General features: G+C 37.3%; 1 protein-coding gene across 5 annotated transcripts; it reads left to right on the forward strand.

The window, feature by feature from the left end:
* LOC141905814 (putative ATP-dependent RNA helicase DDX10) lies at positions 1 to 12637 on the forward strand. Of its 5 annotated transcripts, XM_074794858.1 has the most exons (21): positions 4 to 56; positions 704 to 815; positions 2083 to 2271; positions 3053 to 3116; positions 3193 to 3323; positions 4118 to 4276; positions 4382 to 4502; positions 5600 to 5714; positions 7282 to 7378; positions 7679 to 7783; positions 7940 to 8102; positions 8300 to 8384; positions 8518 to 8619; positions 8968 to 9055; positions 9964 to 10052; positions 10119 to 10292; positions 10730 to 10862; positions 11142 to 11249; positions 11335 to 11565; positions 11659 to 11762; positions 12370 to 12637. In XM_074794858.1, exons 3-21 carry the CDS (start codon positions 2116 to 2118, stop codon positions 12584 to 12586), a joined length of 2442 nt encoding a protein of 813 aa, XP_074650959.1. In that variant the 5' UTR covers positions 4 to 56; positions 704 to 815; positions 2083 to 2115; the 3' UTR covers positions 12587 to 12637. The 5 variants fall into 5 exon arrangements, with proteins under 5 accessions (XP_074650961.1, XP_074650959.1, XP_074650958.1 ...); XM_074794860.1 differs by lacking the exon at positions 704 to 815 and having other exon boundaries at positions 1 to 56; XM_074794857.1 differs by lacking the exon at positions 4 to 56 and having other exon boundaries at positions 69 to 815.
* The last annotated feature ends 431 nt before the right edge of the window (positions 12638 to 13068 follow it).

Raw genomic sequence — 13068 nt, forward strand, 5'->3', positions numbered from 1 at the left:
TCCAATTCAATTAAATCATACACATTTTTTTCACTGAACGTTTTTAATATATTGAGGTTTGAATATCATGGTTTGAACTGGGTTGACTTTAGGCCTGAGCAGCAAATTTATCGTTGTTAATGTTAGGCCTAAAATAAATGACAATCTGTAATTTGTACAAGCGATTTCAAATTGTCTCAATTAAATTTTATTTAGCATTATTTGCACGAATTCCACAGACCTTCCTGATTGATAATGGAAGTGGATATTTTGCCAATCAATACGGCGTTATTCGTGTAAACGCTATTTTGCCAATGCTTGCCATCTGCCTTAGTCAGTAACCTGTCTGTGGTTTAGTTTCACGATCGGATATTTTCACAAACCACATATATATATATAAGCCTACCGATTATAAAAAGCTTACCACCAACGATTAGGTAACTAACTACATCTGCCTATGAACGCAGGGGCCAGGGCAGGGACCTGCGAAAGTGCAATAAAGTGGTTTAAGTGCGCCCATTATTACATAATTAGACCAACATTACAGCCGATGCTGACAGCTTGCAATTGCTTGTTTTTAACGCTATTTTGTTAACGCTATTTTGCCAATGGTGTGTTCTGATTGGCTAATTGACGCTGCGCATGCGCACTGAGGTGCGCGACTTAGAAGCGCTATATAAGAAAATGAATTATTATTATTATAATTATTACGAGTAAATTCAAGGAAAGTGTGGAGAATAGTGCTAGAGAAAATAGGAGCGGGATTCGAACTCGGACCAGCAGATTGCTAGTCTAACGTCTTTCCACTAGACCATCGGGCTCACTGGAATCCAGCTGTAAGTTTTTACTACATAAAGCCTCACCTTACCCTAACCCTCTAGACCCTAACCCTAACAAAACCCTAACCCTAAACCCAATTGACGCTGCGCATGCGCACTGAGGTGCGCGACTTAGAAAATTCAAGGAAAGTGACTGATTTAAACAAAAAATTCTGTAAACTCAACCGCCGATCACATAACTATATCTCAAACCCATAATCAAACCCCCTGTATCGCTCCCGGCAGGTGTGGTGGGTCTGTAAGGGACATTCAATCAAAAAATCAAACGAAATTTACCAACCAAATAAATAACAGGGACAATCCCTACTTTAAGATAAAAAAAACCCAATATAATGATTTTATTGTTATATCTTATTAGTATATCTTATTATACATAGCCATTGGCAAAATAGCGTTTACTAAAATAATGCCGCATTGGCAAAATGTCCAATAATATAAACTAATAAAAGTAACCATTAAATCATTATATTGGGATTAGGGTTAGGGTTTCCAGGGGGTTAGGGTCAAGAGGGTCCATTTTACCCCTAGGGATAGGGTTAGGGTAAGGTGGAGTGCTAATATGTAGTTAAAACTTACAACTGATTTGCAAGGAGTTTGGTGTTCTAGTGGAAAGATGTTACGCTAGCAATACGCTAGCCCAGGTTCGAATCCCTCTGGATCCGCACAATTTCATCAAATTCAAATTTACCGAACTCTGTTCTCCACACTTGCCTTAATTTTTTCTAAGTCATGCACCTCTGAGCGCATGCGCGGCATAAATGAGCGGGTCAGCGACGATGTTCGGTCATGTAGCAGATGTAGCTGATGGGAACTTAGTCTGGAAATATTTATAAAGATCACCCAAAATTTGTACTGAAATATATACAGGGCAGGGCCAGTTTCTTCTATTTGGTATGATGATATTTGCTAAAGCGTACAGATTCCACCAACCTGTTACGAAGGTTCGGCATCACTCTTTACTTGTATCTCATGAAATATGAGTCCCACAATCACAAGTTCCAAAGAGATTTTAAAACATCGAAACTATAAAGAATTTATTAAAACCACAAATTTTCGGTTTTATCCTTAAAACCATTCTCGAGGGTGGTGCCCTTGTATCTCACATCATTGCACCTGCCTCTCAGTATAGATATTTGGTGCCCTTTGTGATGTAGGTACTTTAAGGACCCCTCAGCTTAAATTATTCTTGATGAGGATGTATATATATTAGTAAAGATATCGTCAATTTTTTTATTAGGGTGCCTACATGATTTTTTGCTTTTAGAAATATAAAACGTGGTAGGCGTAGGAGAACATAATGTCTAAACAGCCATCTAGGATGGTAAAACGTCCTGGTAATAAGCAGGGTGGCAGACCCAATCGTCGCGGTAAACATCGTTTTGTCGACAAGCCGAAAAAGAGAAATCTGATGGATGATGAAATTAACAGTTTGAAGGAGAAAATCATATCATTGGTATGTATGCAAGCTGTGTTTTGTCTCCACTACTTATATATTCATCAAGGTAGCACCAATATCAAAAAGTGACCGATTTGAACGAACTATGTGTATATGTACTAGCCCATGAAAATATTTGCTAATGGGATACCAGCAACACCAGATGGCGCAACAAAATAGTTTGTAGTGAAAATCAGTCCATTTACAATAAAACTTTGAACTTTGTTTTTACGCTTTTAAATCCAGAAATTGTCCAATGAGTCATTGGAAAGAAGATATAAGATTCCCTTTCTCACTCAGTGTGTGGTATTGATTTTCAGAAAATTGAATTTGAAATGCGGTAACCCAGTGTCACTAGCTATCCTGGTGGATTATCGCTGAATCCTTGCTTACCATCAGTAGCCTTGCCGGTATCCCATTAAAGAGAAGGCCAGAAAAGTGCAGACAATTTCGAGTCACTTCTTTTTTATTCTAAACCATTCTATGTTCAAACCCTAGTATGAACTGGATCCTGACTCTATAGGGGTTAAAACATCGGAAATAAACTTAACATGGGCAGAACTAGATGAGTCTGGCACATATTTCCATTTGTATTAATTTTGACCCCCTCCCTCTTGAAAAAATCCTAGTGGTGCCCCTGCTAATTCTAACTCAAACTTAACATGTGCGTAACATAGAGCCGTTATCATTTCCCCAGTACTACAATAGACTGATGGAATTAAAGATGTTGTTGCGACTGAGAGAAAGAAGAGAAAGATGCCTATTGAAGAAATGTAAAAATGTATATTTCTTATTATAGAATGGGTCGAATACTGATTTGAAGCATTTCGATGATTTTCCACTTTCGAAAAAGACCAAGGAAGGTAAGTTTGCATGTTTATAGTATGTAATGGTTTCGGCTTTCATTTGATTATTCACAGTTATTTAAAATGATTTCAGGACTAACAGCTGCTGGCTACGTCGAGCCTACTGATATTCAGAGAGAGTCTCTCGGTCTCATTCTTCAAAGCCATGATGTTTTAGGAGCAGCGAAAACTGGATCGGGGAAAACATTAGCATTTTTAATCCCAGTAAGATTCCACTCTGCAATTTTTGAAAACTGATTCACAGTATATCAGGATAATTCGAACTGTCAGTCTTTCCAATGAATTCTTTCTTGAGCACATGTGCTTATTTATTCGTTAGGATGTCGTTAGGGGAACTCATGATCGGTATTTAGCTCCACTGTGACCGAAGGTCAGTGGAGCTAATTGGTTAGGGTATGAGCCGTCTTCGTTTGTTCGTTCGTACGTCTGTCAACTTTTTCTTCAAATCGCTACTAGTCCTACAGTTTTAATCAGATCAATTCCAAATTTGGTATGAATGTTTTATGGACCACTGCCTATGAAGTTACTTAAAGGATTCGTCCTTCAGGGGGTGTCCCTGGAGGTGGAGTTTCTATTTCTTCAAATTCCTACTAGTCCTACAGTTTTCATGAGATCAAATCCAAATTTGGTATAAATGTTCTATGGACCAATACCTACAAAGTACAGAGCCCTTTTTGGATTTGGCCAAAAGGTGGCACCCCTAGGTATGCTGCTTCGATATCTTCAAATCACACAGCAGAGCTATATAAGCTGATAGGCTCCTTGTCTTCAATCCATTCCCCTACCAAAGGGTTACCTGTATTCATGACTACTACTTACCCTTATAATCATTACCTTGGATAAGTCTTCATACCCCCAGGTTGGCAAAGGATCCTTTTGCTTATGCCTCAGAAAGACCATATTATTACCGGTTCACAGGCCATACGAGTAGACAATGTCCAAAATATTTAAGACCTCGGGAACTTAATCGCCGTTTATTATAACTACTGTTAATTTAGGCCTTAGAGATATTATACCGTGAAAAATGGTCAGCACTAGATGGACTGGGTATTTTGATTATTTCACCGACTAGAGAATTGGCATATCAGACATATGACGTCTTGAGAAAAATTGGCAAATTACATGATTTTTCTGCTGGACTAGTCATTGGTGGAAAGGTATGTACATTTGATACACTAAAAGAATCAAGATTAAACCAATGTGGATTGATTATTATTTCTGAATACGTAAGTTTGATATTTCTTCGCAAAATATTATTTCAGCATTTGAGAGAAGAAGTCGCTTCTATAAACAAGACGAATATCGTGATTTGTACCCCCGGTCGACTGCTACAACATATGGACGAAACTGTTAATTTCATAGCTGATAACTTGCAATTGTTAGGTAAGTGCTTCAACTTCATATTCGCTCCTAGGTATTGCATTTCGTTCTATTCCAAGAATACATGTACACTTAATACGGAAACTGTCCACATTGACTAGACTGGAAATCAGCCTTCTTAAGCCTTGCTTACACTAGAGATTGAAAGCGTATTTGGAGTGTAAGTTTGTAAAAACGGGGATACCATGAATCAGCTGTCATTGAATCCACAATTAACGAGAGTTTGAAGACAGCCAGGGGCCAGATGCTCTGCTCTAAGTGTTGGTTAAAGTTGAAATAAAGTAAATTGTTGGATAGATACCATCTTCACCCGTCAAGGGATTCGAACCCACTCTGCTAAAGCCGTTCTCCGAACCCCTTGACCTCACGAGTCGTTGGAGTGGTTACTAGCCGACCAGAATCAGGTCGGGCCAATCACAGCGCTTGTTACAAACGACATTAGGCATCTATGGAATTTCCCGGTAAATGGACCAATCAGCGAACACGTAGCGAATGCGGAAGTATTGTCGCGTGTTGATATATGACGTCATGCGCAACAGCGCCAGTAATGAAATCACGCTTCGTGAGGCCAGGGGGCTTTCTGGAAGCGAGTTCGGGAGTGATACCGGACCCCTGGCAAGCGAGGATGGATAGATACTGTAGTAACAATGGAATTTGAATTTTCACTACATCAACCAGCTGCTGGTTACTTAAGCTATGAGGTAATGTTTGAGCAACTGGCTCCAGGTCTCAATCAATCCACATTGGTTTAATCTTGATTCTTTTAGTGTAGGTGCACAATAATAAGTACAGGTCAAATCAAAACCTTCAAATGACAACAGAAATGGTCATTGTGATTGGAAAAGTTTGCCTGCCAGTGTATGCCAGTCTTGTTAGCAATTGAGTCTAGTGTAGAAACAAATTCATCTGAATCCCAAATTAATTAATGTGGCTCTAGCATAGACTTCACTATAGTGTAACTGAAAATATCAGAAAAGAAAAGATGCTACATTGATCGAAAGCAAATGTGTTAGAAGAGAACGTGAGGAACCATATCAATTTCTACCGGTAATTCCATTTTGTATGGTTTAAAAAAACAACTTTGTTGGTGTAATTTTTAGTGTTGGATGAGGCTGATAGAATACTCGATCTTGGTTTTGCGGACACGATGAATGCCATTATTGCTAATCTACCTCAAAGTAGACAGACTGTCCTATTTTCTGCGACACAAACCAAGTAAGTTGCATGTACATGAAATCATGTTCATTTGGGCGGTAGATGTAGTTACACCCTCCTGTTCATTTTGCTAATGCAGGAAACGTATACGGTTCATACATTTCCAGGAACTTCTTGAAAACTTTCTAGTATTTTAATATAAAAACCCATTATGTACAACAGGGATGAGAATTCCCCGCAATTTCCCACGGATTTCGGTATTGAAAAGTATCAATTTTCCAAATAGTCCAAAAATGATGTAAAAGTATAGGGGGGGGGGTGATCTCACTCAATTGGTCCGGCGCGATTGGTAATCAGGTGAACCGTAAAAGCGTTCAGTGCCTGTTTTACTTATCGTTGCATATCGCATTTCAATGCATATTCATTGCAACACTGATTTTGTATCTACTACGATGAATGTGTATGTATTTTATTGATCGGTTGCAGACACGTGCGCGCGGCCACAGTAGTAATGTATTCATCGGCGCATTTTAACCGCAATAATTCAGGGCTCGACCTGTAATGCGTGAGACGCTGAATGTCATCGAATGAGGATGTGCCACATCGGAACTAGCCATTACCTTCCAAAATATAATAGTCGTTCATGGGTTCAAGATTGCTCTAAGTGCTCAGAAAACGCTTTCAATTTCTAAAATTTTCTTGGGGGAGGACCCCCCCCGAATAGCTACGCGCCTTTGGTGCTCGCGGGTACTGACAGCTACGCCATCAGCTGGTTCGTGATGTAACTCGAGAAAAAAAACCGCGGATTTTATAGGTCGGCGTTCTCATCTCTGGTACAAATTAAAAGAATTCTAAAATCGAAAATTTATTTATTGAAACACTCTAAAATATAAGAACATGGCGCTTCGATCTCACCCTAGATATCATCGTCAGGTGATCATTGTTTCAATAAATAGATTCTCGATTTTAGAATTCTTTTAATTTGTACATAGTGGGTTTTTATCTTATCATCTGTTCACCACGTTTGAGTGCGGTTATCGTACTTTCTAGGATTTGTTACTATTTTGGCCTGTAAAAAAGTTTCAGTTTGTTTGAAAATTGAAAGGTGTTTCTGGGGGTCTTGTCATTGACAATTGATGCTTGAAGCTTGAAAGGTGTCACCAAGGGTCAATAATGATGAATTTGAACATTGAAATCTTTCTGAATGAATTTGACTTAATTACTGAGAACACTTTCGATCGGTAGACCTGCTGCAATTTTTGCACTGACATCGTATCTCCTCCCTCTAATGGGATGATATCAAGAATTCACGATGAAATTTATCTTGTTGCATTCAAAATAGATTTCCTCCTAATTGTACATGATTGCTGGTACATGTATAAATTGTTGTTTTGAAGATATCACTCGCAACATTGGGGTTCCAGTGAACATTTTATCAGACTATACAAATACCACATGCATCATCGAGGGATTTTGATTTTAAATGAAATCTTGTATTCTCTGATAATATTTTGATAAATGAAGTATTTCGGGTTTCTTGTGTAGATACATTTAGTTACTTGATAATTGGATAATCGTGGTCTGTTAATTTGTTGAACTAACACTTATGGGTTTTTTTCTTTTGAAGATCCGTAAAGGACCTGGCTCGCCTGAGTTTGAATGACCCGATGTATATATCAGTGCACGAACATTCACAACACAGTACTCCCACTCAGTTACAACAGGTAAAATGAATTTTGGAAGTCATTGATGCTTTCGCTGCTGACAGTTTCCCATACTATATGCTGCTGGAGAAAGTTCAATCATGCAGTGTGGTATATAATGGTCATACCACTCTATTGCGTCTACACTAGAGTGTTGTGTGGTTTATCTTCAGTCACTAAGATTTTACTATGTTTGACAGGTGCTGCCTGCTGAGATTTTAGTGAGGTGGATGTAGTGAAACGATTGAACCTAGAATAAGGCAACCGTGAGGCAAACGCAAGTTGAGATATATGATGACAGGCGTTCTTTCTTATTTTCAGAGCTATATTGTATGTGAGTTGCATGAAAAAATAAATCTTCTCTGGTCTTTCATCAAAAACCACTTGAAAACGAAGATGCTTGTGTTTTTACAGAGTTGTAAACAGGTACGTGTTACTGCATTCTTGTCAAAACTTATATATGTTTTGATCGATGTCATAAAAGACTAAGCCTACAAAATTGTATGACACTAACAAATTGTGGGAGTTCATGAAGTTTAAGATAAGGTACCGGGTAGTTGGCAAATTGTTTATTCATTTAAGGTGCGTTTCGTTTACGACTCCTTCAAAAAACTGCGCCCTGGTGTCCCTGTACTCGCACTGCACGGTGGAATGCATCAATTGAAACGTGTTGCAACGTACGATCAGTTCTGTCGGAAACAACACGCTGTACTATTCGCAACTGATATTGCTGCGCGGGGATTAGGTACGTACTGGCTAGTTAAGTTTATTGAGTGTATGTACAAATTTATGCTGATTTAGTGTGCTTTTGTAATACCTTCATTGTTCTTGGATCCAACTGTGTGATGACTATATAAATCCTTTTCATTCTGAAAGTGTAGAAAAGGTGTTTTCCTTTTGTATCATTGATAACTATGAACTTCCATGTTTTATTTACACCAGATTTTCCTGCAGTAAGTTGGGTGTTTCAGTACGATTGTCCGGAAGATGCTAATACATATATTCACAGAGCTGGACGAACGGCACGGTAGGAACAATATTCATTTTCCAATAGATTCACAATTGAGCTTGATACCATTTATTGATTACATTTATCTTTAATATATTGTATAACATGTTAAGCTGTTACTTATCAGAGAAGATGTGCATTTATTTAACAGGTATGAAAAAAATGGAGAGGCGCTTTTACTATTGACTCCAAGCGAAGAATCAGCAATGATAGAACAACTGAATAATAAAAAGATTCCCATCGAGAAAATTAGGTTAGTGAGTGTGGTATGTTTGTATTTGAAAATACAGAAGACTGCTTTAAGCCTGCATTATTCTGTAGCATTAGAACTAAATATTTCAAATTGACCGATTTTCAGTTGAGAATCAAGGAAATGGACATTTTTCTGAATAAATTTTGATAAGAGTCCCTGAGTTGATTGCTAGGCTCCCAAATAAGGAGGCGTCTACTGTAGAACCATTCATGGTGGTAGTTTTCATTAATAATTCCAAAAGACCATGTCAGTTACTGTTGAAAACTATGGAACTATTTAATGGTGAAATGACAGGCTTCATCGATGGTCTGTTGTTGTTCTAACCACTGCTTTTTGAAATCTTTTCAGAATAAATCCAAAGAAATTGTGGAGTATACGTCCTAAGTTGGAGAGTTTGTTAGCAGCTGATCGTACGCTGAAAGAATCAGGTCAGCGGGTCAGTATTCAAACTAACATTTAATAAATAACCCTTTCTACATGTACAGGCTAATGGCACGTAGTGTTGCCATCTATCATAAAGACTATAAAGTTTCATACAGTAGTTGATATAGTTTATATGTATAGTTTTCTATAAGCTTTTGAACTTGCCCAATGTGTGTAGCTTAAAGGTCATTGCCGCTTTAAGAAAATTAAATTTAGAATTCAATGCTCAATAGGGTGTTAACGCCGTAAACAAAGCTTGCTAGTTGTGATCAACTGTATCCTCTCTTAATATTTAGCAATCATTTTGACAGCAATATGTAATGGGAGAACCTTCCTTTGATAATGAGGATCAATTTGTACTGCTGTATTTTTATGAACTTATTAAACACATCAGTTACACATTGAACTGAATAGAACATGCTGAGAGTGTAGATCCGTTAATGTATCTACACGCAACTACTCGCTGAACTACTTGCAGTGAAACACAGCGTGCTCCTCATTTCATGAAATCTTTATGTAGATACATTACTGAAATATTGATGGCAAATGCGTCAGTAGATTAACAGGATTGTTTTAAACCGTAAGATACAAATTCGAAAAATTAGTCTTCCATAATTTACCATTGAGGCAACTGCAGCATTGTGTATAAAATGGGCTTAAGTATGTACGGAAGTGTACTAGCTGCTGAAATATCTGGTCTATGGCGAGCTAGGCTTATGCAAAGCAGAAGGATTACTCTGAAATTTGCCTATGTATGATTTATGGGTAATGGATAGGTGTCATCTACTATACAGTCATCTATTTAACCTCAGAACTGGAAAAATATCTGTGCTGTGATAGCGTGTTTTGAATGATAATCATTTGATGATTAATGGAATAATAGCATTATACCAGGCAGTCATGAGTGATTTCTGTTTTTAGGCATTTGTCTCATACCTAAGATCTGTGTTTTTGATGAAAGACAAAGATGTGTTTGATGTCAACAAAATTGACACGGCAAAGTTTTCAAGGTAAATGATGATTAGTCAATTATGAAGGAAAGCAAGAATTTCAACCATGTAATTATTTTCGGTTAGTTCCCTAGGCCTTGCGATACCGCCCAGGATACGATTTCTCCAAAAACACCAAAATCAAATAGAAATGCAGAAAAAACTAATGGTTGATGCTGAGAAAAAGAATGATCAAGAAATTGAAGAAGAGAGTAGTGATGATGACGTTGATGATGAAGATGACGAAGATGATAATGAAAAGTGAGTCCTTTCCTCCTGTAAAAACACAATAACGGTTGCATCATCCTTCCTCACAGCATCACGATACTGCCTCAGTACAAAACCCTGCCCTAGTGAAAATGGATATGTAGCTATTATAAGCATTCAATAAATGTAATTTCTCATTGGCTAATCTTATGCATAAATAGCTGCGCACCTGATCCCATTTCCTCAGTTTTAAGTTTAATTTTCCTCAGTTTTAAGTTTAATTTGACTCTTAAGTTGAAAATGAACTGGTTTTAATGCAAGAGTTAACTCCTGTGTAGAGCAGAAGCAATTGTAAAAGTCATTGAATGCACAAATGAGCTTTGAAATTATTCTGCTGAATGTGATAGTCTTATGGAGTAAAATTGGTTGAAACTTTATGTGACATTTGATGTTCCCCAAGAGCTGCAAATTTGAACTTAATTATTTTGTAGTGACAAAGATGAAGTTCTGAATGGTTTGAATTTCAATGTGGACGGAGAAGATGATGATTTGTTTACAGTCCAAAAAATTGATAACTCGACCGTTGAGGACAGATCAGAAGAAGACGAAGGCTTTGATATTGAGGTACATACAATTACTCCATCAGTTGCTTGGGGATTTAAAATGATTTTCTTGAGTTGACCAGAAACAGCTGAGAATTGGGGAAATACTAGGAGGTTTCCAAATAAATTACCGGTAAGGCCCAGTTAGGAGTAAGGCTCGTCTACTGTGTGACATTCAGTTCACATATTGTTATTACATGACTGAGACAGATATGATATCTCACCAAAAAAATCTGAGAAGTACTTTTTCTGCCATTTTCTTATATAATATAGCCTCTGAAATTTTTTTTACTGAACATAGAATGAGAAAAAGCAAAAGAAGTTACCTTCAAAATACCAGATTGCCAAAAAAATACAGAAAAAGAAGCTGGTGGTGAATACGAAAGTAACTTTCGACGAAGAAGGCCAGGTATGTACATCAAGTGATCAGTTACATATAAATTCTGTTTGTTGGAATATATTTATATATGGGAATTGAATTTTTCATTCTTCAGCGCGTGAAAGATCTATTGAAAGAAAAGGAAGACGATGACAATGAACTGGATGATTACAGCGGCGGTCTCGATATATTCCGAGCGAAAGCACGCATGCAAGAAGAGGATAAACTCGACAAACAAATATTCCGTGACAAAGTCAAGCAAAAGCACAGAGAGGAACGAATTAAAAAGAAGGAGAAGATGAGAGCAAAAAATAAGAAGACGGATGGTGATGATGATGAAGATGAGGTAAATAATGATTGAAATCTATTTCCAATTCATATTGGTGCTCGTTTTCATGTTTAGCCATATTGGTTTAACTTCACTCGTTACTTCCTTCAGGATGAACCAGTAGTAGTTTTAGGATCTAATGAAAATGATAACAATGATGACGTTGATAAAATCGATAGTAATGATGAGGAAAGTGATGCCAGTGATGGTGAAAGGTGGGTGAAATACATGAAATATTTTTGTCAAGTTTTAGGAAGCCTTTTATTTGATTTTCTAGTAATCAATAAATTTGAAATAAGTGATTTAAGCAATTTGTTTTTGCAAAGACAGACCATCCATATAGCCTAGTACATACACATAAATTGGGCATTTTCAACCCCCTCCCCATTTTAGATAGCTGTTCACATGGTTTACCCCCTCTCCATGTATGCATACCGATATGCAATTAAAACTAAACTCCTCCCTAATGTGCGTTCTGTACTAAATGGATGGTCCCCTAGTGGAAATCAATCTTCTGATCACTAATACGGTAATTTGCCAGTAGTTAATGATATAAATAGAAATGCAATACTTTGATAAATATGAATCAACCTTGATTTAAATGGTGTGGCTGAATGTCCAGGGTATAGAGCAAGCCAGGGCCTTTCACTAGTTTTAACCACATGTTAGTTGGCAAACATGTGAAATAAACCACCAATTTAGAGTTGGAAGGAGCTTTATTCGTGAAAATAGAAAATTTGTCGAGGGTGTGAAAAGAACATAGTAAATGAGCATAGACATCTTTATTGCATTTGTGTTTCAATATTTTGGTATCTGTTGTAGGCCAAGTAAACGAGCTAGACATGATAAAAGTGAGGATGAACTTGATAGTCGAAGTGATGAAGACTTGAATGACCAGGAAAGTGAGAATGACCAATCGAGTGATGAGGAAGTGTATTCAGGTAATAAAAGTTCAAGCGATGATAATGAAATTATGGACACTGGGTTATCAATAGACGGTGATGAAGAAATGGCGTTAAGTTTACTAAAACAAATCTAATAAAATGATATACAAACTGTTTACTGGTATTTGTAGAAAATAAATATTGTAAATACGTAAGGCTATGTTCTTGTGTTCCTTTTTGTTTCACAGTCCATGATAATATATTAATCTTCTCCACTTGGAACTTCCCAGCGGGCTATTGCATTCCCTTTTTGTCTGGCGTCTGTCTGTAGATGGACTTCAGTTATTTTGGGAAGTTTTGAAGACGCTTCACACATCTTCAGCAAAAAAACTGGCCCAATCAGACTCACAGCGATTTTTTATCTGTTGCTTGGTGAAACTTAGCTTTCCTGGACCTGGTTTCAGACAAGAACTATGGAAATTACTACAGTAGTACTAAGATTACTAAGACATGTTTGCACCAGTCCATATTTGTAGAGTGATTTAAGAATCGAAGAAAAAGGAAGGTTTTCAAAAGAAATTTTCTGTTGAATAGGTTTCCTAATTTGAGAAGTTTTTTGAGTTAACTGAATTGGAGT

This window comes from Tubulanus polymorphus, chromosome 5, assembly GCF_964204645.1.
Source record: "Tubulanus polymorphus chromosome 5, tnTubPoly1.2, whole genome shotgun sequence".
Classification (NCBI taxonomy): domain Eukaryota; kingdom Metazoa; phylum Nemertea; class Palaeonemertea; order Tubulaniformes; family Tubulanidae; genus Tubulanus; species Tubulanus polymorphus.

Coding starts and splice junctions, on each gene's coding strand:
- LOC141905814 (XM_074794860.1), top strand. CDS start 2,116: ATGTCTAAACAGCCATCTAGGATGGTAAAACGTCCTGGTAATAAGCAG. Junction 2,272..3,052: donor AGGAGAAAATCATATCATTG/GTATGTATGCAA, acceptor TTCTTATTATAG/AATGGGTCGAATACTGATTT. Junction 7,379..7,678: donor CTCCCACTCAGTTACAACAG/GTAAAATGAATT, acceptor TCTTATTTTCAG/AGCTATATTGTATGTGAGTT.